The 27,379-nt window shown below is 36.6% G+C and overlaps 1 protein-coding gene across 4 annotated transcripts in view; it reads right to left on the bottom strand.

The window, feature by feature from the left end:
* The window catches only part of COL19A1 (collagen type XIX alpha 1 chain), a 1,696,717-nt gene that overhangs the window by 1,232,451 nt on the left and 436,887 nt on the right, over nucleotides 1-27,379 (bottom strand). For all 4 annotated transcript variants that reach the window (XM_053710417.1, XM_053710419.1, XM_053710420.1 and 1 more), the window contains exons 8-9: nucleotides 10,392-10,493; nucleotides 3,692-3,754 (exon numbers count right to left, since the gene is read on the bottom strand). In XM_053710417.1, coding sequence (XP_053566392.1) covers nucleotides 3,692-3,754; nucleotides 10,392-10,493 — 165 coding nt within the window. The remainder of the gene's footprint in view (nucleotides 1-3,691; nucleotides 3,755-10,391; nucleotides 10,494-27,379) is intronic.

Genomic DNA, 27,379 nt, shown 5'->3' with positions numbered 1-27,379 from the left:
GACGCGAACTTCCACAACTGTTCGCGAACGGGCCAACCGGGCGAACCGCCATAGACTTCAATAGGCAGGCGAATTTTAAAACCCACAGGGACTCTTTCTGGCCACAATAGTGATGGAAAAGTTGTTTCAAGGGGACTAACACCTGGACTGTGGAATGCCGGATTGGGATCCATGGCAAAACTCCCATGGAAAATTACATAGTTGATGCAGATTCTGGTTTTAATCCATAAAGGGCATAAATCACCTAACATTCCTAAATTGTTTGGAATAACGTGCTTTAAAACATCAGGTATGTACACTACTGTTACACCAGATATGAGTTGCACTGGGGTGACACTGTGCCCTGGCAGGCAGGCACTGAAACGCACACGTGTGAAGGAAACTGACTGCTATTATTTAACACAGTCAAAAAAGTGTTTTTTTTTTTTTTAAATCTACACTACTGTTACACCAGATATGAGTGGTGGCACTGGGCAAGTGGGCACAGTATACGCTGTGAGCCTGACACACACTGGCAGGCAGGCAGGCAACTGCAATTAGATTACACAGAAAAAAAAAGCAGCCCTAAAAAGGGCTTTTTGGGGTGCTGTCCTTACAGCAGAGATCAGATGAGTCCTTCAGGACTGTAGTGGACACTGAATACACTAGCCTAGCTATAGATTTCCCTACTAAATCAGCAGCAGCTACACTGTCCCTCCTCTCACTAACAATGCAGCTTCCAAATGAATCTAAAATGGATGCTGTCCAGGAGGTAGGAGGGTCTGGGAGGGAGGGTCTGCTGCTGATTGGCTGGAATGTGCCTGCTGACTGTGAGGTACAGAGTCAAAGTATTACTCAATGATGACGAATAGGGGGCGGATCGAACATCGCATATGTTCGCCTGCCGCGGCGAGCGCGAACATGCTATGTTCACCGGGAACAATTCGCGACATCACTAATATTCGTCATTAAAAAGAGCAGAATACAATAAATATCCTCCTACTTCTGCATGCATCAAAATCAACTGTGAACAAAACTGATAGATGGATGGATAGATAGATAGATAGATAGATAGATAGATAGAGACCTCCTATTACCCTACTTTAAAGGGACAGTCAAAACAAAATGTTAATCAGAGCATGCACTTTTAAACTTTAAAATTTTCTTTTGTTATTAAATTTGCTTTGTTCTCTTTGTACCCTTCATTGAAGAGTAACTGTAGGTAGGCCGATGGAAGTGTGTTAGAAGTATTTATGTGTTTTTAGATGTCTATGGCAGAAGTGTTTGCAACATTATATGACATTGCTTTAAACATTGCGGAAAAAACTTTTGCCAGATGGCTAAAAACATGTGCACGCACCTGAGCTCACTTAGGATTACTCTTTATTAAAGGACACCAAGAGAACTAATCAAAATTGATAATAGAAGTAAAATAGAAATGGTTTAAAATTCCATGGAATATCCAATCCATTTAAGTTACATTTTAACTCGTCTTTCCCTTTAATTAAGCATTCTCCAGTTAATAATTTTGTTTCCCTATCTTTTAAGTCTTTTACTTTTTTACCCCCAATGTCTTTTTATTTAGCCTTGACAATATAAAATTACATTTTCTTGTAGTTATTTATGTTGGCTAATATGTTCTTTACTTTTATTATTAGTTAGCCCTACATATAGTATTCCACATAGTATCTCACATAGGCATTTAATGGCATATACCACATATTATTTAGACTGCTAATCCCTTCTAATTTGATATAACACCTCCCTTAGTTAGACTTTTGTAGTGTGCACAATTCGAAACATGGGAAACCAACACCTTTACTCCCTTCTTTCAATTTACTTACTTGTACCCTAAAACCAAACCTTAAAGGGACAGTATACACTCATTTTCATATAACTGCATGTAATAGACACTACTATAAAGAATAAGATGCACAGATACTGATATAAAAATCCAGTATAAAAGGGTTTAAAAACGTACTTAGAAGCTTTCAGTTTAGCTCCATTGAAAAGGCAGTTGGAACGCCCACTGTAAGTGGTAAATAAGACACTCCCCCCTTCCCCCTTCTTTTGCATATGAAAAGACCCTTTACACAAACAGGAGCAAGCTGGAGAAGGTAGCTGACGGTATCCAAATAAAACTTTGGGGCTTGGTTAGGAGTCTGAAAATCAGAGCAATGTTCTTTAAAAATAAGCAAAATTATACATTTAAAAAAAAACAAAAAAACTTTATGGGCTTTATAAATAGATCATCTACAAAACATTTATGCAAAGAAAAATGAGTGTATAATGGCCCTTTAATCAAAACACTTTCCTATACAATATGCTGCGTATAAAAGTGAAACTGATGTGTGTAAATGCATAAATGCACATCTCTGTTGTTTAACACTTTATAAACACCACTCTATCAAATCACAAAACACACACATGGACTCCTTTAACCCATATTGGATTTCAGTGATTGGCATCCATTATCAGCGGTTCCAAATTCAGTTGTGGGAAAATGGAGATTGTATTTGGTGTGAGTTGACAATCTCAACGGTTTGACTCAAAAAGATTCTGATCACTTTAATAAAAAAAAGTTATTTCCCATTTTTCCAATATCAGGAAAAAAAGAATCAGAAGGACCGGTATTATGAGTTAGGAGCCATGCGTTTGCATGGAAGCATTGCGCTCACGAGAGTGTGCTTCTATAGTCTCCAATGAGAGCCTCGTTCTCATGCCGTCAAATACGGCCTGAGAACTAGAGCAGCGAAGGGGGTAATTCTCACATCGGTGGGCAGGCATTAATGTGTTAATATATGTATATACACTTATTAACACATAAATATATATGTATATATAAGCATATACATTTAAATTTACTGGAAACACACAGTTCCCATAGACCACAATGTAACGGCACTTTTCAGTGCCATTTTTTTTCTAACACCCCACACCTGCCAAGTTTAACCTCTTAAAACTGCCTCCTGCAGTTATTTTTAAAAAAAAGATGCTACATTTTATTTTATTTTAAAGGGCACACTACACCAGTGTTTTTCAACCAGTGTGCCATGGCACACTAGTGTGCCGTGAGAGATCCTCAGGTGTGCCACGGCAGACTGACAACAGTGTGACATATTTTTTAAACTTTGCTTGTTTTTTACTCCCAGTGCAGGGGTAGTTTGTAGGAGGCATGGCATAACAGCACAATACATACAGTATGTGTGTGTGTATATATATATATATATATATATATATATATATATATATATATACTGTATTAGGCTATAATGTGTGATTTTTTTTTAAATTTTAGGATGGTGGTATACCACAGGATTTTTTAATGTAAAAAAGTGTGCCACGGCAAAAAAAAGGTTAAAAATCACTGCACTACACTAAATTTTGGGGGGAATTGGGGGACTTTTAGAGAATAACCAGAGGTCTGACCTCTGGTTAATTTACAGAGAGATAATTGCTACCGCGAGCTTGTGGTTACAATAACCAGCCACTTGTAATGGCTGGTTATTTATTGTGCACCTGCAAACAGGTGAATTTGCCAGTTTGCTGGTGTGAGATAAATTAGCGCTTTACTTGTATACTGTTAAAAACTATTTCCCTACACAGTATATGACAGTATATGGAATTATATGCATATTTGTTTAAATAACACATAATAAAATCAAATAGTTTAAATAATTTGTAATAAATATATTATATTCTTTCTTCTTACATGAAGTCCATTATCGCCTTTTGGTCCTGGCAAACCAACGGATCCCGGCAAACCTGGTTCACCCTACAGAGCAAAATAAATAAATAAATATATGTTAAGGAGAATAAAAGTTGTCATGCAATGCATATCTATAGATGCTGCTGTTTCAATAAATGCTACCAATTTAGTTTATAAGCTTTAAAGATATAGTATAGTTTTTTGACCATATGAGCATCATTGCATCTGTTGTAATTTATTGGACACCATGTGAAAACAAAATTTATGCTTACCTGATAAATTATTTTCTTTCGGAATGATGATGGTCCACAGTCCTCCATAACATATAAGATATATTTCCCACCACTCGGAGGAGGTCAATCATTTAAAACCATCCCACCTCCCTTCTCTATCTTAGTTTTATGTATAGTCGAGGGGAGAATATAAAAAAAAAGATAGGAAAGGCATAGCAGGGTCTATAGAGGTGTCATTAGAACTGTCGCTCAAAAATTGAAATGGACAGGGCCTGTGGTCTATCAACATTCCGAAAGAAAATAATTTATTAGGTAAGTATATATTTTTTTCTTACTTAAAATGATGATGGCCCACAGTCCTCCATAATATATGGGATTAATGCCCAAGCCGATGGTCTATGTTATGGAAAGGGTGGGACAATTTTTCTGGCAGTTCTTATTTAGTCACCACTACAGCCTGAAGGACTTTAGTGCCAAAAGTTGCTTGCGATAAACTCTGAAAAAAGTATGCAGATAAGACATGTTGCAGCTTTGCAAATCTGCTCCAAAGAAGCATGATCTTTCAAAAACCCACACTGTCACAATTTCTCTTAAAGAAAGAGCTGTAATACTCTTAGGAAGGGGACCTTCCCACTGTCAAGAAAATCTTGAATCCCTTTTTATGAGTTGAGGCCAAGGCTACCTTAATAGTTTCTGCCCCCTACTAAATATAGTAGTAAAAAACTAGAAAACTAGAAGTTTGTCTGAAATCTTTTACTTGATAGAGATAGAACTTCAAAGTGTTTGTTACAATCAGATTATGAAATGATTCAAGAGAAGAACCTTATAATATAGAGAAAAATAAGTTCAGATTCCAGGGTGGAGAAAAAGGTAACATCAGTGGCCTAATTCTAACATCTGAACAAAAGTCTGAAGCTCAGGAAGTTTAGCCATTTTCCAAAGAAAAAAAGAGATAAGGCAGAAAATAGTGGACAAACTATTGTCAAGGGCATCCTGGAAAAAATGAAGGATTCTAGGAATGTTAAAGGATACCAAGAAAACCTTCTGGAAAAACACCACTTAAAATATGTCTTTCAATCTTGTGTTAAATCTTTTGTGTTATAGGCTTTCTGGCCGGCATGAAAGATTCAATGACCGAATCAAATAAATCTCTATGTTCCAAAACTAGGTGTTTAAACTCCACACCATTAAAATAGAGATTTAGGATCTTGATAGAAAAAAATAACCTTGAGACAATAGATTCTGTTTCAGAGGCAAAAAAAGCAATGTAAAGCAAAAGGACATCTGCACTTTGTCTACATACCAAGTCCTGCGTCACCAGGCTGAAGCAACTAATATTACAGATGTTGACTCCTGTTTAATCCAAGAAATTACTCTTGGAATAAAAACAAACAGGTATGCTAGATGAAAGTCCCATGGACATACCATGGAGACTAGAGGCTTAGGATCTTTTGACCTTGGACAATAGCATGGAAGTAAGAGATTTAAGTGAGAGGCCATTAGAGCTATGTCCAGTAAGCCCATTGGATCAATAAAACAATCAAAAATGTCTTATGGAGAGACCACTCTCTGGAATGGACCAATCGACTGCTAGAATAATCCACCTCCCAGTTGTTCACGCCTGGTATTGTGAATTGCCAATAGGGATTGATAATTCTTCTTTGCCCAAGAGTAATAAATACTTCCTGCATGGCCAGTGGACTGCGGTTAGCCCCTGTGATAACTTATGTAGGAAACCACCAAGATGCTGTCTGACTGGAAATGGATTACATTTTCCTCCTTCAATAGAGGTCAGGGCTGAATAGCCCGAAGTTTGCTCCAAGTTCCAGAATGTTAATTGGTAAACTTCAATAGGAAATAAACATGCATAATACAATAAATGAAAGGTGTTTACCTATAGGAGTGTATACTATAAAATCATGTACACTAATAGCATATGTTATGTCATGCATCTACAGAGAAAGGAGTTCTGCCCATGTAAAAATTATTATTTGTTTAACAGAATCTGCATGATGAACATTACAGCAGATTACCTACTAAAGGGTATACAGTGTACAACAGTATATAAAATGCTGACATAAAAAAAATCTGTTTATATCACCTGGCAATTATAGGAGTTAAATGCTTAATTAACTGTTAATGACATGACATGGAGAAAAAAACTGTTAATGACATGACATGGAGAAAAACTGTTAATGACATGACATGGAGAAAAAAAAAATTGTGTCATCAGGGGAGCAGGTTATGTACCTAAAGATCTTGAGAAAGGTTGCTCAGCCGAAACGCGTTGATACCAGATACACCTGTTACACCGATTGAGGTGTGTGGACAGGTGAGCAGAGACAATACGGAGCTATTGTTATCTCTTGGATACATCTACAATCTCCAAGGGGTCTGGTAAGCAGAACCGCTACCCTTATCTAGCAAGTGGTAAAGAATCGGACCGCATCAAAGAAAGAAAAAAGTTACCCCAGCACTTTAGGGGTTCAACAAGCAGAAGCTGATACCACCTACAAGAAGCGGTTACTAACAGACCGCAAGAAGAAAACCGGAGAATACCACCAAAGTAGCCAGCATATAGCTACATCTGAGACCCCATCAAAGAAAAGCAAAGACCACCTCAGCAAGCGGCAAGGAACCAGACCGCATTAAGGTGAAGGAAACATCACCCCAGCACCTGAGGGATTGAGCAAAGAACACCAACCTGCAGGAAGCGGTTATTAACAGACAGCAATAATTCGGTGGATAACATCAAGGAAGCGGGCACTTAACAGCAAGTCACCATTTCAAAATCAAGGACCGGCAAAGAATAACTCAGCAGAGAACGGATTATACTACTCACCGGAACTTAAAGCAAAATGCTCAACGGAGTATTTTGGGAGAACCTTTCCATCCCGGTCACACCAATAAATAGTGTTTTCAAACAGAAACACTATAAGATACTATCGGGCAAATTTGCCTAACAAATAATAACATTTTCTACTTATTATATTCGCAGCTATCTGTCAGATCGCAATACTATACCCGAAAAGTATTTTGACTATTGGATTAAGACTATTGAGTTGTAACTATTATCAACATTACTGTGACATTCAAATGAGTTACATTTAACATTTAAGTTCCAATTTCCTCAAGCAGACAGTTTATCCAAATTTTTGTTAGATACGTTGTTGGACTCCTATAGTAACAAACTTGTTTAATAATTTTGGATATATTTGTGAATGATAGAGCTTTTATTATCATTTATTTTAAGCTGACACTGGTGTCCAGTTTTATATTTTACACATATATGTAATGTTTTGACGATCTTGCATATTTTAAGTTTTTATTCATATAATAATACATTGTATTTTATTTTTAGCATTGTGTATATATATTTATTAATAAGGAGAAGTTTCTCCTTCTCAACAGCTCGAGGTCCATCCGGATTTCATCGGGACTAATATCGGGAGTTCCTTCTCCTCCAAACAACTTGCCAGCATCTGCGCACCCTCTGAGGACATACATCCTCTTTCTATATTTATTAATAGGAGCATACAGATACTGGTTTGCATAATTGACCCGTAACGTCCAAGCAATCATAGCTATTGATATTATACACTTTGGGAATAGCAAGCTAAGTTGCGCCACCTTATACTACATTTACTTTGAAACTTTTGGGATAACGTTTTAAAGGTGAGCTACATTCCCTACCAATCCCACAGTCTAATCCTTTTGCATTTTTTGTACCTAAAAATAGCCTCTGGGCTGTGTCTGTGCTCTGTAAAGGCACTTACCTTATGCAGCACCCCTCCACTGGCTTACCAGGCATGTCAATGTCAATGCAGTTGCAGCAGTATCCAGTAGAGAGCCCATCCATTGCCGGTATTGAGTACTGCAGAGGATTGCATTATGAAATACTGGAGTCCCTCAGGGGAGGCTAAGGAAGAGACCTCATGACGCCTGAAGGTAATAATGGCTTAAGTCCCATCAGGGAAATACTGTGCACATAACAGGGTATTTCTATGTCCCTGTATCCTTCAGCTGCTGGGAAGAGTGTTTTCTTTCATCTTTGTAAATACTCCTCCTTAGGGACTCTGCATCTCATAGTTCTGAGCTTCATATTTTGTAATCCATAAGCAAGTAGCTGGAACAACCTCTATTAAAAAGCTCTTGCATGGGTTCTTTACCTCCTACTAGTGGTTCAAAATATATATCATATTCTATGAAAGACTGTGGACCATCATTTGACCAAAGACTTGCCAGCATGGAGACAAACCACAACATTTTTGGGGACTTTTGGAGCATTATGCAATGCATGTGTCTCTTCTTCATATCAAGAACCCTACAAACTGTGATGTGTGCTACTATCAGAAAGGTGATAAACATTGCTCTGAGTGTTACTGCCAAAAATGTGTCGATAACATCTTTGGTGGTTACTGACAGAGAGGAACAATTAACCGATCAATATTAACACATATGTATGTAGGTGTTGGGGCAAGGCAGTTTCTTGCAAAAAGTCTTTTTGTAATCCACCAACACTCCTACTATAAAGAAAAATTAAAGCTTTATTTAGCATATCTCTAATTCAAGAAAGATACTGATACAAAGATAAACAAATAAAATAGAATATGTCCCACATCCCAAGATTTTTTCCCCAATTCCTAGTCTCAGAGGTCCTGCAATGCCATTTTCAAATCAATCCTTAAAGTTAGAAAACATATTGCTACTTAAATATTAATTTTAAAAGTTATTTTTTTGTCACATACAATTTTTTTTAAATATATATATTTTTTAAATTTATCTTTTTAATTATATTTCTTTTTGGTGTAATAAAGCAAAGTAATTCTGGGTCATGCACTATAATTATATAGAATTCTAAACACTATAAATAGATTTGAGCTAAAACAAGATATTTTGGTATATAATATTATTAATCTATTATCAAGCCACATAGTGTTAACATTTGCAAACTGAGAAGAAACACCTTTTCATATTTAACTTCACATTTTAAAATTCACTTTGTGAACCAATCTCAGTTTTGAGTGAGTAACAAATGTGTCAATACAAATAAGTATAAATCCTGTAAATGGGACCATCATTGTCCAAAGACAACAAATGCATAATTGTATTATATATATATATATATATATATATATATATATATATATATATATATATATATATATATATACTGTATATAGACCTCTGATGAAGCGCATGTGCGCATGCGCGAAATGCTTCAGGTGTATTCTAGGTTACACACCTTACTATGAGCAACATTGCTGAATAAACTTCTTTGCACAAGTATTCTGGAGTCCGGAGTTCCTGTTTCTTCCTCCTTTGGATGTTATGGAGTCATATATATATATATATATATATACTGTATGTATATGTATATATATATATATATATATATATATACATATATATATATATATATATACTGTATGTATATATATATATATATATATATATATATATATATATATATATATCATGAAATAATGTTATTCTGTGTCATTTTAAGTCTGTATTTTCATATATAGCATGAAATAATGTTATTCTGTGTGATTTTAAGTCTGTGTATTTCTATTTTTAGTCTGTCTTTTTACCTTATTAAAGTCTACTTGTTTAGGTTTGCCTTTCTCTGATTCTGTACAGAAAGTCATTAGTAATTTATTTGATACTTAACTTGTATTTTCAGTACCAGTGATACCCTTTCATGGTCACTCATCTCTGTATTTGCAATGTCACAATAGGGCTATTACAAGTACAGGAAGGCACATCAATGGAAACAGATAAGAAGTGGTTAGTTGAAATTGGATCCTGGTTTTGACTGATTCTAGGGTCAGGGTCAGTAAAAGTATTTTCTTCAGAGGATTTAAAAAAATCTAGGAAATGTATAATTATATAAAATAACACCATATCATATATTAATTAGTTTCTTTTTTTTTTATAAAGTAGCAGCATTCTCTGTAAAGTCAGACAAAATGTCTAGAATAGGGATTTTTTTCAAAGATCATATTCAAAGGAAATTAAAATCTATTTAATATAATCAATGTCTCAGCATCCCCTTTATTCAGTAAATATTGACCTTGTTAGCCGTATAATAAAACTACATTCACAAACGTAACAATCTCTCACAAACAGTATATATAAAGGAAATAAATTGTAATATTGATCAGTTGGTTTTAAAAACACAGTCATTATTCGCTTTTAAAGATAAATCTGATTCAAATAACCATAAATCTACCTATACATTAATTTCTAATATATATGAAAAGAAATATATGGCACAGTGGACTAGATTTATTGATAGCAATGAATAGAGCGATACTAATATATACTGTACATACACTCACATTTCAAGGTATATTCCCAATATTCCTAAAATGCGAATTATAATAATTATTAAAATACTCCAATAAATGTAATGCATTCTGTATTGTAATCTATAAAATGAAGAGGCAAGTAATAATTTTTCATACCTTATTTGGGAAGCAGTAACATTTTTCTTCAAACAATTTTACTGATGTCTTTGATCCTATTGATGGTAAATCTGTTACTTGGATACCATCCTGGGTCATGCACTATAATTACAGATGAATAAACATTAGTTGACTATTGCATAATTACAAAGATAAAATGTCATATTTTACAAATACATGGATAGATAGATGATAGATAGATAGATAGATAGATAGATAGATAGAAAGAAAGAAAGACAAATAAATAGATGATAGATAAATAGGTAGATTGTTGATAAAAAGATAGATGATAGATAAAAATGTAGTAGATAGATAGATAGATAGATTGATAGAAAGACAGGCAGATAGACAAATAAATATATGATAGATAAATAGGTAGATTATTGATAAATAGATAGATGATAGATAAATATGTAGTAGATAGATAGATAGATAGATAGATAGATAGATAGATAGATAGATAGATAGATAGATAGATAGATAGATAGATAGATAGATAGTGAAAGGAAAACTAAAGATTATCAAAAAGTTTGAGGGCCTTGGACAAAGAGATTGCATAAGTCATCAGAAACAATACTTATAGTATTATAAGACATGAGAACAGAAAGCAGAAGTAGGGTGATGGACAAAAGCCAAATAAAATGAACAAATGCAGGGGAAATAACCAATATTGTTCAATTAAAATTTTAACTGATTAATTTACATAAATGCTGTAAAGAATCCTTAGCTGCCGCTATTTGTGGAGACTAGAGTTGTTGTGCTGGTTAGTGGAACAGTTCAGGGATGTATGCTGATTAATTAGTGGATTTGCTGCATTCATGAGTAGAGAACTCACATTCTGCACTGGTGTATTAGAGTGGGGTCATTGTTTCAATGCTGTATTATGAATGGAAGTGCTGCATAGATGGAAACTGGATTTTCATGGGTTATTTACTAAATTATTACTTCTATTTTTTTTACACCAGGGTACAAACTGTATTATTTTATATTAATTTAAATTCACTGTCACATGTTATGATGATCTGTTTATGTGTGTATATGTCATCCCTGGAATGTAGTATTATACATCATATAGCAAATTAGGTAACTTTAGGCTGGAAACTGTTATATCCACCCCTACTAGGGCAGCCTCCTTAGCTATATTTTTTGAGAACAAACTTGTTCTCTCACTCTCTGTTCAAACTTACTTGCTGGAAAGAGGTAGCATGGATTAATTATACACAGGAGGTAGCATGGAATACTTATACAAAGGAGGTAGAATGGATTGCTTATAAGTAACCTTTAAAAGTGTTTGATGTTGTTGAGCTTTACTTACACCTAGATTTAGAGTTGGGCGGTAGCCGTGAAAACCAGAGTTAGAGGCTCCTAACGCTGGTTTTTACCGCCCTCTGGTATTTGGAGTCAGTCAGGAAAGGGTCTAACGCTCACTTTCCAACCGCGACTTTTCCATACCGCAGATCCCCCTACGCCATTTGCGTATCCTATCTTTTCAATGGGATCTTTCTAACGCCGGTATTTAGAGTCTTGGCTGAAGTGAGCGTTAGAAATCTAACAACAAAACTCCAGCCGCAGAAAAAAGTCAGTAGTTAAGAGCTTTCTGGGCTAACGCCGGTTCATAAAGCTCTTAACTACTGTGCTCTAAAGTACACTAACACCCATAATCTACCTATGTACCCCTAAACCGAGTTCCCCCCACATCGCCGCTACTCTATTAAATTTTTTTAACCCCTAATCTGCCGACCGCACGCCGCTGCCACCTACGTTATCCCTATGAACCCCTAATCTGCTGCCCCTAACACCGCCGACCCCTATATTATATTTATTAACCCCTAATATGCCGCCCCCAACGTCGCCGCTACCTACCTACACTTATTAACCCCTAATCTGCCGACCGGACCGCGCCGCTATTATAATAAAGTTATTAACCCCTAATCCGCCTCACTCCCACCTCAATAACCCTATAATAAATAGTATTAACCCCTAATCTGCCCTCCCTAACATCGCCGACACCTAACTTCAAGTATTAACCCCTAATCTGCCGATCGGAGCTCACCGCTACTCTAATAATTTTTTTAACCCCTAAAGCTAATTCTAACCCTAACCCTAACACCCCCCTAAGTTAAATATAATTTTATTCTAACGAAATAAATTAACTCTTATTAAATAACTTATTCCTATTTAAAGCTAAATACTTACCTGTAAAATAAACCCTAATATAGCTACAATATAAATTATAATTATATTGTAGCTATTTTAGGATTAATATTTATTTTACAGGCAACTTTGTAATTATTTTAACCAGGTACAATAGCTATTAAATAGTTAATAACTATTTAATAGTTACCTAGTTAAAATAATTACAAAATTACCTGTAAAATAAATCCTAACCTAAGTTACAATTAAACCTAACACTACACTATCAATAAATTAATTAAATAAACTACCTAGAATTATCTACAATTAAACCTAACACTACACTATCAATAAATAAATTAAATACAATTCCTACAAATAAATACAATTAAATAAACTAACTAAAGTACAAAAAATAAAAAAGAACTGTTACAAAAAATAAAAAAATATTTACAAACATAAGAAAAAAATTACAACAATTTTAAACTAATTACACCTACTCTAAGCCCCCTAATAAAATAACAAAGACCCCCAAAATAAAAAAATGCCCTACCCTATTCTAAATTACAAAAGTTCAAAGCTCTTTTACCTTACCAGCCCTTAAAAGGGCCCTTTGCGGGGCATGCCCCAAAGAATTCAGCTCTTTTGCCTGTAAAAAAAAAACATACAATACCCCACCCACATTACAACCCACCACCCACATGCCCCTAATCTAACCCAAACCCCCCTTAAATAAACCTAACACTAAGCCCCTGAAGATCTCCCTACCTTGTCTTCACCATGCCAGGTTCACCGATCGGTCCGGAAGAGGGTCCGAAGTCTTGATCCAAGCCGAAGCGGGGGGCTGAAGAGTGAAGTCCATCCTCGGGCTGAAGTCTGGATCCAAGCGGCGGCTGAAGAAATCCATCATCGGGCTGAAATCTTGATCCAAGCGGGCGCTGAAGAAGTCCATCATCGGGATGAAGTCTTCTATGAAGCAGTATCTTCAATCTTCTTTCTTCCGGAGCCATCATCTTCCAGCCGACGCGGAACATCCTCTTCTACCGACGCCTACCGGCCGAATGACGGTTCCTTTAAATGACGTCATCCAAGATGGCGTCCGTCGAATTCCGATTGGCTGATAGGACTCTATCAGCCAATCGGAATTAAGGTAGGAAAATTCTGATTGGCTGATGGAATCAGCCAATCAGAATCAAGTTCAATCCGATTGGCTGATCCGATCAGCCAATCAGATTGAGCTCGCATTCTATTGGCTGATCGGAAGAGCCAATAGAATGCGAGCTCAATCTGATTGGCTGATCGGATCAGCCAATCGGATTGAACTTGAATCTGATTGGCTGATTCCATCAGCCAATCAGAATTTTCCTACCTTAATTCCGATTGGCTGATAGAATCCTATCAGCCAATCGGAATTCGACGGACGTCATCTTGGATGATGTCATTTAAAGGAACCGTCATTCGGCGAGTAGGCGTCGGTAGAAGAGGATGTTCCACGTCGGCTGGAAGATGATGGCTCCGGAAGAAAGAAGATTGAAGATGCTGCTTCATAGAAGACTTCATCCCGATGATGGACTTCTTCAGCGCCCGCTTGGATCAAGACTTCAGCCCAATGATGGGTTTCTTCAGCCGCCGCTTGGATCCAGACTTCAGCCCGAGGATGGACTTCACTCTTCAGCCCCCCGCTTGGGCTTGGATCAAGACTTCGGACCCTCTTCTGGACCGATCGGTGAACCTGGCATGGTGAAGACAAGGTAGGGAGATCTTCAGGGGCTTAGTGTTAGGTTTATTTAAGGAGGGTTTGGGTTAGATTAGGGGTATGTGGGTGGTGGGTTGTAATGTGGGGGGGGTATTGTATGTTATTTTTTTACAGGCAAAAGAGCTGAATTCTTTGGGGCATGCCCCGCAAAGGGCCCTTTTAAGGGCTGGTAAGGTAAAAGAGCTTTGAACTTTTGTAATTTAGAATAGGGTAGGGCATTTTTTTATTTTGGGGGTCTTTGTTATTTTATTAGGGGGCTTAGAGTAGGTGTAATTAGTTTAAAATTGTTGTATTTTTTTTCTAATGTTTGTAAATATTTTTTTATTTTTTGTAACTTAGTTCTTTTTTATTTTTTGTACTTTAGTTAGTTTATTTAATTGTATTTATTTGTAGGAATTGTATTTAATTTATTTATTGATAGTGTAGTGTTAGGTTTAATTGTAGATAATTCTAGGTAGTTTATTTAATTAATTTATTGATAGTGTAGTGTTAGGTTTAATTGTAACTTAGGTTAGGATTTATTTTACAGGTAATTTTGTAATTATTTTAACTAGGTAACTATTAAATAGTTATTAACTATTTAATAGCTATTGTACCTGGTTAAAATAATTACAAAGTTGCCTGTAAAATAAATATTAATCCTAAAATAGCTACAATATAATTATAATTTATATTGTAGCTATATTAGGGTTTATTTTACAGGTAAGTATTTAGCTTTAAATAGGAATAATTTATTTAATAAGAGATAATTTATTTCGTTAGATTTAAATTATATTTAATTTAGGGGGGTGCTAGGGTTAAAGTTAGACTTAGCTTTAGGGCTTAATAAATTTATTAGAGTAGCGGTGAGCTCCTGTCAGCAGATTGGGGGTTAATACTTGAAGTTAGGTGTCGGCAATGTTAGGGAGGGGAGATTAGGGGTTAATACTATTTATTATAGGGTTATTGAGGCGGGAGTGAGGCGGATTAGGGGTTAATACATTTATTATAGTAGCGCTCAGGTCCGGTCGGCAGATTAGGGGTTAATAAGTGTAGTTAGGTGGAGGCGACGTTGGGGGCGGCAGATTAGGGGTTAATAAATATAATATAGGGGTCGGCGATGTTAGGGCAGCAGATTAGGGGTACATAGGGATAATGTAGGTGGCGGGGGTGTACGGAGCGGCAGATTAGGGGTTAAAAATAATATGCAGGGGTCAGCGATAGCGGGGGCGGCAGATTAGGGGTTAATAAGTGTAAGGTTAGGGGTGTTTAGACTCGGGGTACATGTTAGAGTGTTAGGTGCAGACGTAGGAAGTGTTTCCCCATAGAAAACAATGGGGCTGCGTTTGGAGCTGAACGCGGCTTTTTTGCAGGTGTTAGGTTTTTTTTCAGCTCAAACAGCCCCATTGTTTTCTATGGGGGAATCGTGCACAAGCACGTTTTTTAAGCTGGCTGCGTCCGTAAGCACCGCTGGTATCGAGAGTTGAAGTTGCGGTAAATATGCTCTACGCTCCTTTTTTGGAGCCTAACGCAGCCATTCTGTGAACTCTAAATACCAGCGGTATTTAAAAGGTGCGGCCAGAAAAAAGCATGCGTAGCTAACGCACCCCTTTGGCCGCAAAACTCTAAATCTAGGCGTTAGAGTAATATGCTCTAAGTTTATGGAGGCTATTTTTATGTTATCGGCATATGTATAAAGATTTTATCTATCTGCATGTCTGTCTTTCTATTTATTTATCTATCTATAAAATACAGTTTTACTAAACGCAGAAGGTTTCCATGCCGGAACACTGCTGACCCAAAAGCACAAGAAAAACTTTAAAAGTAGCATTTTCAGTTGAATTTGTGGAAACCACTTGAAGCATTCATTGTGTTAAGTAATTTCAATTGCTTTTGTTTGATTTATTTATTGCAAAAAGTTGAAAGTCTGTAAATTTTGACAAAAAACCTGATTTGCAATGTGGGTTGAATAATTTTACTAAGTAGGCTATTTCTCAAATAGTTAGCTTGCTAAATTCTGTATTATGTATACAATATAGGAAAGAAAAAACTATTTCATAATAACTATCTAATACAGTTATCAGGGTGAAAATATTCATAGAACATAACTTTTATTATTATTACAGTGAGCAATTTTTTAGAAACATTACAAAAATGTAAAAATCCAACTTGAAAGAAAAGATCAGTGCAGTGCACCATTATTCAAATTCTACTCTGTATAACATATAGAAACAGTCTGAGCGCAGTTATAAAGCATTTAGCAAAAGTTGTAAGATCCTTCAATAAGCTATGAGTACACCGTCCTCCAAGTACAATAATCTATGCTTTCAGTAGCTTGGGAACAATTATTAAAATAGGTTAGATCCATGCATCCAAACTCTGCAAAAACATCTAAGACTATAGTCAATCATTCTAAAATTAATCACAGCCAGTATATAGTACTACACAGATCAAAATAATCACCTGATGTGAATTTCCCCTTCTTGCTTTTCAAAGGTGAACTGAACCCTCCTCAAACTGTGTTTAAATACCAATAATCAGCCAATCAGATGGTATTTCCCTCACAAACCTTTACATCTACCTATTTAATTAGAACAATGCTTAATTGGTTCATTCCATGCCACGTAACCTAGTACATCCAATCAGTGAGTCCTGTAAACGCAACATGACATACCTCTAATATAAAAGGAAAAATTCACACTTTCAAGTATAGCATTTAATATCCAAATTTATAACCAGCAATTAACAATTGTTGTTCACAGTACCACAGCAAAACAGCACTATCAAATAATGTATGTGTACATTTTTAAAGGCCGTATCTAAGAAACTTACTCATCTAGTTGAACAGGGCATCTGCTTCATTCCAAAAAGTTATACTGGACCTCTTCATGGGAGGCATACACTAAGCCTTTAAACTACTCCCGGTATTAACCAAACATGTGCGCCAACCTGCAACAAGTGAAGTGGCCAGTTGCCGGTCCCCTTTTACACAGTGTGTTTTGAAATGTACCTTCATGGACTTTTATATATATGTATTCAAAAATAGTGTTAAAGAAGACTTTTTTTTATCTCCACCACTGCCTTATTTTTACATCATACCACTAATACAACCAATATGTAAGGGTGAGGGGAGGTGTGTGGAACTCAATATGAAGGAATAGAAACACAGAACAAAGAAAGTATTTTCTTGAACAAACTTTACTGAAGTAATGCAAGGAAACCACATTGAGGTCATATTCCAACCTGAAGATAATCAAATAAAAGTATTTTGCAAAAAAGTATAGTCAACAATATACTGGTGTTGAAGTGAAGAAAAAGAACACTTTAAGCACAAGTCTCTCAATAAGCACAGACTACCCAGAGGGTACTGTTGGTGAGGTTTATTTTAAATGTCCAGATGAGAACAACTGACACAACTTGGGGAAATTACACACCGGTTTTAGGAATCCTGCTTAGATTTTCAGGATACAGGTAAGCATACACAGGTATCACGACAGGGATGCTTAGTCTCAGGAACAAGGTAGGCATACACATGTATCACAGCTTAGATGCCTGGTCTCATGAACAAGGTAAGTATACACAGGTATTACAGCAGAGATGCTTGGTCTCAGGAGTAAGGTAAGCATACACAGGTATCGCAGCAGGAATGCTTGGTCTCAAGAGCAAGGTAAACATACACAGGTATCACAGCAGATATGTTTGGTTTCAAGGTAAGCATACACAGGTTTCACAGCAGAGCTGCTTGACTTCAGAAGCAATTTAAGCATACACAAGTATCACAGCAGAGGTGCTTGGTCTCGGAAGCAAGGTAAGCATACGCAGGTATAACGGCAGAGATATTTGGCTTCAGAAGCAAGTTAAGCATACACAGGTATCACGGTAGAGATGCTTGGTCTCAGGAGTAAGGTAAGCATACACAGGTATCACAGCAGGAATGCTTGGTCTCAAGAGCACAGTAAGCATACACAGGTATCACAGCAGAGATGTTTGGTTTCAAGGTAAGCATACACAGGTTTCACAGCAGAGATTCTTGGTCTCTGGAGCAATGTTAGCATACACAGGTATCACAGCAGATATTCTTGGTCTCAGCAATAAGGTATGCATTCACAGGTATCACAGCAGAGATGCTTGGTCTCAGGAGCAAGGTAAGCATACATAGGTATCATGGCAGAGCTGATTGGCTTCAGAAACAAGGTAAGCATATACAGGTATCACAGCAGAGGTGCTTGGTCACAGAAGCAAGGTGAGCATACACAGGTATCACAGCAGAGATGCTTGGCTTCAGAAGCAATTTAAGCATACACAAGTATCACAGCAGAGGTGTTTGGTCTCAGAAGCAAGGTAATTATACACAGGTATTACAGCAGAGATGCTTGGCTTCAGAAGCAAGTTAAGCATACACAGGTATCACAGCAAAGCTGCTTGATCTCAGAAGCAAGGTAAGTATACACAGGTAATACGGCAGAGATGCTTGGTTTCAGAAGCAAGGTAAGCATACACAGGTATCACAGCAGAGGTGCTTGGTTTCAGAAGCAAGGAAAGCATACACAGGTATTACAGCAGGGATACTTAGGTAGGTATGCACAGATACTCAGGTACACAAGTCATGAGCAGGAAAGAGCAAGGAAGGACCTGAATAGGCAATAACTCAGTCCAGAGTGATGGGCTGAGTGAGCTTTTATAGGGGCCTGTGCCCTCCAGGTGAACGTTTCTATAATTAATCACTAGCCCTTTAAATCTAGGCAGTGCATGGCCGCATGCGCCTAGGCCCAGATTACAAGTTGTGCGGTATGGCTTTACCAATTGAAAAATGGCCTTTGCGTGCCAATGGAATGGTCAGCTACTTGATATTACAACATATTAACCCCTAAACCACTGTCCCCACACATCGCCAACACTAAATAAACCTATTAATCCCTAAACCGTCATCCCCCCATGTCGCAACCACTAAAGTAAACATATTAACCCCTAAACCACCATTTCCCCACATCACTACTACCTAAATTAAATGATTAAACCCTAAACATAACACACACCTTAACTTTAAATTAAACTTACCATTAAAAAACAATTACAATTTAAACTTAAATTTAAAATAAAACTAACATTGCTTGTTTAAAAAAATAAAAAATACCCAAAATAAAAAAAAGCTAACATAACTTAAAAGAAACCGAAACTATCCAAAAAATAAAAATATTCCTATTCTAATACCCCCGTAAAAAAAAATCCAAAATAAAATAAAAACCTAATCTCTAAACAAACTACCAATAGCCCTTAAAAGGGCCTTTGTAAAACATTGCCCTAACCATAACAGCTCTTTTGCAAATAAAATAAACCATTTACCCCCTAACATTACAACCCACCACCCCCCTAAAATTAAAAAAACCTTACTAAAAAAAAAAACGTTATCTACCTATTGCCTCGAAAAGGCTTTTTTAAAGTTAAGTTTTTTTTTATTATGGTGGGGTGGGGGGTTGTAATGTTAGGAATTATTGGTTTATTTTCTTTACAAAAGAGCTGTTAACTTTGGGGCAATGCCCTACAAAAGGCCCTTTTAAGGGCTATTTGTAGTTTATTTAGAGATTAGGGTTTTTTTATTTTTTTTTAACGGGGTGTATTAGAATAGGAATATATTTTTATTTTGGACAATTTCATTTTTTATTTTTCTGTAGTTATTTTGTGTAATTTTAGCGGTTTGTTAGGTTTTATTATTTTTTGTAAATTTAGGCTTTATTATTTTTTTGTAATGTTAGGTTTTATATATTTTTTTTAATGTTAGTTTTTTTTTGTTTTTTTTTTTAGATAAAAAACAAAAATCAGGTACCTCAAGGGGATGAGAAGGAAACCAGCAGATAGATCTAAATGGCAGTGAGAAATAGTTGGACGTCTAAGGAGGTTTGAGAAACCACTTACTCCAGATCGTTCAATACTTGTCCATGCGTTCAGTAACATTGTAAAAGCCCCTTTCCATAGAAGCTAGGTAGTCAATGACTTGGGTGATCTGGGCTAGGGTTGGAGCCTCTGACTTTTTCCATGCCCTAGCAATGCAGACCTTAGCAGCAAATAGGATTGTGGCTCCCAATAGTTGTTGAGATTTCTGTGGGTCCTGGAGACCTATATGTAGAAGGGCCAGAACTGGGGACATAGGAAGTGTTATACCTAAATCTGAGAGCAGGGAGAATGTCTCACTCCAAAAAGTTGGCCACATTCCCTCCAGCACTGTGGAGAGGCTGCAGGATATATCTTAGTCAGGTTAAGGGGAGTTAAGTACCATTTTAAGAGAACCTTAAAATATGTCTCCAAATGTGATATGCAGTGTATGGCTAATTTAGTAATTGTCGTCACATGTTCTACTTCAGTAGGTAAGATCTGAACATTCAAGCCTTTATCTGCTATGGCATAACCTCACTATAATCACTGAGGAGAAGTAGATGATGATTTGTAAGTGGTTTTATGAGTTTGTTCCCTGACTTCCATCTTTTTCCCCAAATAGTACATTCTCTCAAATTTGTTTAGGGAAATCCCCAAGCCTGACAATATCCCAGTATTCTATGACTTTCAAACATTAGCCACCTAGGAGCCTCATCTATTTGCTCCACTATTTGCTTAGAAGTTAGTAACCTCTTTTGTTTATAAAGGTCTCCTATACAGGTGATGTTCCACGAGGACCACTCATGCTTATGAATATATGGAAGGCCCATCAGCATTCCCTGAAAACTATGAACAGGTGAGGGATGCAGAGCTATTCCCTTGTGATGTCATGTTAGCTTTTTATCTTTGGTATTTTAAATTTTTTTAAACAAGTAATGTTAGTTTTATTTTTAGTTTAAAGGGACAGTCAGCACCAGAATTGTTGTTGTTTAAAAAGATAGATAATCCCTTTATTACCCATTCCCCAGTTTTGTAAAAAACAAACACTGTTATATTAATACACTTTTTACTTCTGTGACTAACTTGTATCTAAGCATCTTCTGACCACCCCTAATCACATGACTTTTAGTTATTATCTATTGACTTGCATTTTAGCCAATTAGTGCAGTGTCTGCCACTAGCCACAAGCGTGATCACAATGCTATCTATATGGCCTACATGAGCTTACTCTCCCCTGCTGTGAAAAGTAAATAAAATAGAGGCGGCCTTCAAGGGCTTAGAAATCATCATATGTGCCTTCCTAGATTTGCTTTCAACTAGAATACCAAGAGAACAAAGCAAAATCGTTGATAAAAGTAAAATTGGAAAGTTGTTTAAAATTACATGCCCTATTTGAAAAATGAAAGTTTTCTTTGGACTTGACTGTCCCTTTAAGCTTAGGTTTAAAAAATTTTCACAGGTAAGTTTTTATTTATTTTAAAGGGACAGTCAACACCAGAATGTTTGTTGTTTAAAAGATAATTAATCCCTTTATTACCCATTCCCCAGTTTTACATAACCAACACAGTTATAATAATACACTTGTTACCTCTTTGATTACCATGTATCTAAGCCTCTGCAAAGTGCCCCCTTATTTCAGTTTTTTGACAGACTTGCATTTTAGACCATCAGTGCTTACTCCTAGGTAACTTCACGTTTGTGAGCTCTAATGTTATCTATATGACACACATTAACTAATGCCCTCTATTGGTGAAAAAACTAGTTAGGTTTTTTCCAAACATTTTTCTCCATTGATCTCTATGAGAGAAAGCACGCCAAGTCAGAACTTGGTGTTTGTGCGGTATGCGGCTTACCACACCATACCACACAAGAAAAGAAAATTTTATGGTGACTTGTAATGGCAGCACAATGGAAATAGTGGTACGGCCCCATTTGCATGGTGTATACGCAACGGATTTACTGCACAACTTGTAATCTGAGCCCAAGTGAGTTGCAGCCACAGCTGCTATACAGAATGGTCTCAGCGTCCCTCCAGGTGAGACGCTGAGACGGACTGCTGCAAGCTCCATTTTGGCCGCAATTGAGGGCAACGGTAAGGACCCTGACACAATATAATAATTTACTATGTCACATATACTTTTCAACCAATTAAACTATTGCCAATTAAACTGCTTGCTAATTCCCTCAAAACGCTCCTCTCATCCATCTCATCCTTCTCCTGCCCTGACCAATCTATCTGCCTTTATAATTCCACCCTTACATCGGTCCTTGACAATCTGGCCCCTCTTACCATTGCTTGGAAATCACACACTCATCCTCAGCCTTGGCATACTCCTTTGACACTGTAAATCACACACTCATCCTCAGCCTTGGCATACTCCTTTGACACTGTACCTACGCAGATGTTCCTGTACTGCTGAGCGGCACTGGAGAAAATCTCGGAGTTCAGTCGATTTCCGTCATTACAAGTTCATTTTGAATTCCTACTATTCTGCCCTTAATCTCTATAAACAACATTACTTCTCTACTCTTATCTCTAATCTTTCTTCAAACCCAAAACATCTGTTCTCCACTTTCAATATTCTTCTCCGCCCACCCCACCCCCTAAAACCACTTCTATGTCAGTTGAAGACTTTGCCAGCCACTTCAATAACAAAATCAACTCCATCAGAAATGAAATCAGCTAATAAAAATAGATTATTATATGAAAAAAATGCAAAATATCTATCACAATTCTGTGCAAGGCTAAAGTTAGTAGATGTATGGCGTTTAAAAAATCCTGATAAACAGTTATTTTCTTGTGAGTCTAAAGCTCATGGTACTTTTTCGAGAATAGACTTTCTTTTAATTTCAGATAAACTTTCTACTCAGAAACTAGAGACATTAATCAGTGATATTACCATATCAGATCACGCAATTATTTCCTTATCATTTCTTACCCGGTTAAAAAATAGGATTCAAACACCTAGTTTTTATTTTCCTAGACATTTGTATACTAACCCCAAATTTGTTAATTTTTTGAGATCGCTGTGGAAGCGATATTATTTTGATAACTCGGAATACTCTAATAAACCTGAAACTCTCTGGGAAGCTTTTAAAGCTGTGATGTGGGGAGAAATACAAATATATATTGGTATAGATAAGAAAAAGAATAAAGCATGGGAGATACAAATTATGCATAGGATCAGGAACTCTTATAGAAAATACTGTTTAAGGCGTACTTCGCAAATTGGAAAAAGTATCAAGATAATAGAAAGGAAAGAGATTTGTTCCTAAAACAAAAACTTTTAGAGGAAGAAGCAAAAATAAATCTCCTATTTAAAGGAATTCATGGCTCTTCTGCAAAATATTTGGCCAGACTCACTAAAGTTAGAAAAAAGAAAAATTTTATTACCGCAATTCAAACCGAGAAGGGAAGATTTATGAAGACTAATGGGATCACGAATGCTTTTTTTGTTTATTATCAACAATTGTATTCCAGAGTTGAGATGGATAATGATAATCAAGATATTTTTTGGTCTTCGATACAGACTCCTCAATTAAGTAGCGAGGATCTGATACTGATTAATGCCCCAATATCCATAGATGAAATCAGGAAAGCTATAGATCACTTGAAGTTGAATAAAGCACCTGTACCAGATGGGTTCCCAGCAGAGCTTTATAAATTTCTTGGGGAAGATCTACTGCCAATTTTAGAAAAGCTTTTTAACTTCTACTATAGTTCTAATAATTCTATCTCTAGCTACTTTTCAGCGGCCAATATTTCTCTTATTTTAAAGAAAGGTAAAAACCCTGAAGATCCGGCCTCTTATAGGCCGATCTCGGTATTGAATATAGATTATAAGATCTTAATGGCTATCATTGCGTCAAGAGTATCTACCTGTTTACATAAAATCATTCACCCAGACCAGACTGGATTTATAGTAGCTAGAAATCCAGTAAAAAATATTCGCAAATTGGTTAACTTTCTCGATTATGCCTGGAATGTGGATAAGGTAAGGAAGAAGCCATTAGTGCAAGAGGTTGCTATCCTCTCTCTTGACGCAGTCAAAGCCTTTGACTCGATTGTATGGCAATATCTTTTCAAGGCGATGGAGAAGTTTGGCTTGAAAGGGGAATTTTTACAATTTATTCTTAGATTATATCACAACCCAATTTCGTACCTACTTGTCAATGGGTCTCTATCTCCTAGAATAACTTTACAAAGGGGCACTAGGCAAGGTTGCCCTCTGTCTCCACTTCTTTTTAACATTGCGCTGGAACCTCTCGCGATTCGATTTAGAGATGTCCTGATAGGAGTCCCACTTGGTACACAACATCTTAAAACGCTGCTGTATGCAGATGATGTGTTAGTATTTCTAACCAATATCCAACAGTCTATCCCTTTAATTCTACATGTGTTAGAAGTTTTCAGTTCTTTTTCAGGTTATAAGATAAACTTAGAAAAGAGTGAATTAATGTGTATAAATAGTTCTCAGTTAGCTGGTCTTAATATTCCTTTCAAAGTGGTTGATGTGATTAAATATCTAGGTCTAGTTTTGCATAAAAATCCTAAACTTTGGTAGAAAATTGGGTCAGATCTGTGTCTTTGGGCCGCTTTCCCACTGTCTATTCCAGCAAGGGCTAATTTGATAAAATCAATCATTTTTTCCGCGACTTTTATACCCTCTCCAGAACCTTCCTTTATTCCTACCTAAGAAAGATTTAAAGATTTTTAATGCTCAAGTTTCTAAATTTATTTGGAATAACAAAAGGCCTCGAATCGCGCTTGCAAGATTAATGCAAGATTCTGGTTCGGCGGGACTGGCGCTTCCTGACCTTAAATTATATAACTTGGCCGTGATGGTTAAGACAGCAATAGATTGGCTTGCTGGTACTAGACTAGTTTCAACAGTAGAGCTAGAAAATTATTTGATTGCCCCATTTGGATTAAAAGCGATATTACATACTTCAGTTCAGAAGCTGCCCCATCACTTTCAGAAACATAGTTTCAGCCTGACAAAAATTTTGTGTAATGCTAGACATAGATTATTCTTTTTCGGAATGGCTTCCTATCGCAAATAATCCAAATTTTTTGCCAGGTTTATATCAAAAAGTATTTAAAGTTTGGTCTGATAAAGGATTACATTATGTAAAACAGTTATTTGATGAGAATGATCAATTATTATTGGCGGATGCTATTTTTAATAAATTTGATCTAGCCAGATCTAATCTATTTGCCTATTTCCAAATTCGACATTTCATTTTATCTCAAAACTGGCCCTTGTCTTCCTTTTCGCTTTGGACGGATATTAAGCCTCTTATACAAAAAATTGTGGCAGGAAAATCTTCGATATCACTGATGTATGATATCATGTTGACTAAGCAGAGTCTCCTAATCAGGGAGAACATTTGTAAGTCCTGGCTGCCTTTAATACCGGCGGTAAACCATGATAAGATTACTCAGAGTTTTGACTCTCTACGTAAGTGTAAAGTCCCGACTTCTTGGAACGAATCCCATATGAAGCTGATTTTTATCTTTTGCCGTGGAAAGTCGCCAGATTTTATCTGACTTCGGTCAGTTCATGCCCTCGCTGTTCACATGATAGAGCAGACCTGCTTCATATGTTCTGGACATGCCCTATGGTAAGACAATTATGGTTAAAGATCATTTTCTGGTTCAACAAACTATATAAAATATCAATTGGATTATCTGCGAAGGATGTCATCTTTTTATTTCCCCCACAAGAGGCCATCAATGTTAACACCATAAATAGTTTAAATACGATTATCCTCACTGTTAGATATTGTATTCTTAAAAACTGGAAAGCTAGGAGTATTCCGGGAATAGCTATGGTCTTTAGAATCTTACAAGACCAAATTGTATTTGAATCTTTTCATCTTTACAAGGCATCGGAGGAGAGGATTAAACAGTTTCTCTGGAGATGGTCGCCACTTATTTTGTCTTATCCATATCCCTTACAGAAGCGGATTCTTTCCCCGTTCCTTTCATCAGTAAGTTTTGCGGAATTAACGCTACTTAATGTTTTTCCACATACATGGATTGATCGTAATATATGGGATTCCTAGTCGATGGCGTTCTGGGAGAGTGGAGGGGGGGGCGGGGATTGAGAGTGATTCATTTTTGTTTAGGTAGAATTTTTTTGTTTTGTTTTTGAGGTTGTTGTTGTTGGTTTGTTTGTCTGTTCATTTTTTTTTGTTTGATGGAATCCAAAGGAAAGAAAAAAGAGAAAAAAGAAACAAAAGAGAGGGAAATAATTACAGGAAAATGTAATAGTAAACCAATATTTGCTTATTTTTATAGGTATGTAAGGTAGAAACACAAATTATATTATGTCCTGTCAGGTTTTGACAAGTTTTTTTCAGTTTTAAAGATGATAGGAATAGGATAGGCCTGACTATATCCATTTTTTTTTGTGTTTGTTGTCTATAAGCCATCAGATTGTTCAGATGTACAGCTACTTGGAGCTGTGTCTCCAGATATGATACCTGTAATGTCTGTTTTGATGTATAAATTTCTGTTGTAGTATTATATATTCAATAAAATGATAAATTGAAAAAAAATAAATAAATGAAATCAGCTCTCAACATACTTCCATTCTCTCACCCCCTCAAACGCTCACAATCAGCCACAACCCACATAGCCATAAATTTAGCTCTTTCTCCCCTGTTACTGAGGAAGATGTTTCAGCACTTATACTGAGCTCTCACCTCACTACCTGTCCTCTTGACCCTATCCTCTCAAAGCTGCTCCCCTCCCTCTCTTCTACCCTTAACCCTATACTCACACACATTTTTAACCTCTCCCTCAGCACCGGTATATTTTCCTCATCTAAAAAACATGCACTGGTCACACCAATCCTCAAAAAACCTTGTCTTGATCCAACCTCCCCATCCAACTCCCACCCTATTTGCCTACTTCCTCTTGTCTCAAAGCTTCTCGAAAAGCTAGTATATGCATGCCTATCCTATTTACTTACACTCCATCCTCGACCCACTGCAATCTGGATGTTGTCCCCATCACTCCACAGAGACAGCAATCATTAAGGTTACCAACAACCTAATTACAGCAAAATATAAAGGCCACTTCTCTCTGTTTTTCCTCCTTGATCTGTCCACATCCTTTGATACTGTTGACCACCCTCTTTTGCTCCAAACCCTCAAATCCTTCGGCATTTGTGACACAGCCCTCTCTTGTGATTCTCTTCCTATCTGTCAAACTGTACCTTTAGTGTAGCCTTCTCTGAAC

The sequence above is a fragment of the Bombina bombina genome, chromosome 4 (assembly GCF_027579735.1).
Source record: "Bombina bombina isolate aBomBom1 chromosome 4, aBomBom1.pri, whole genome shotgun sequence".
In the NCBI taxonomy this organism is placed as follows: domain Eukaryota; kingdom Metazoa; phylum Chordata; class Amphibia; order Anura; family Bombinatoridae; genus Bombina; species Bombina bombina.
The sequence above is the reverse complement of the archived record's forward strand: the minus strand, read 5'-3'. Positions and strand labels throughout refer to the sequence as shown.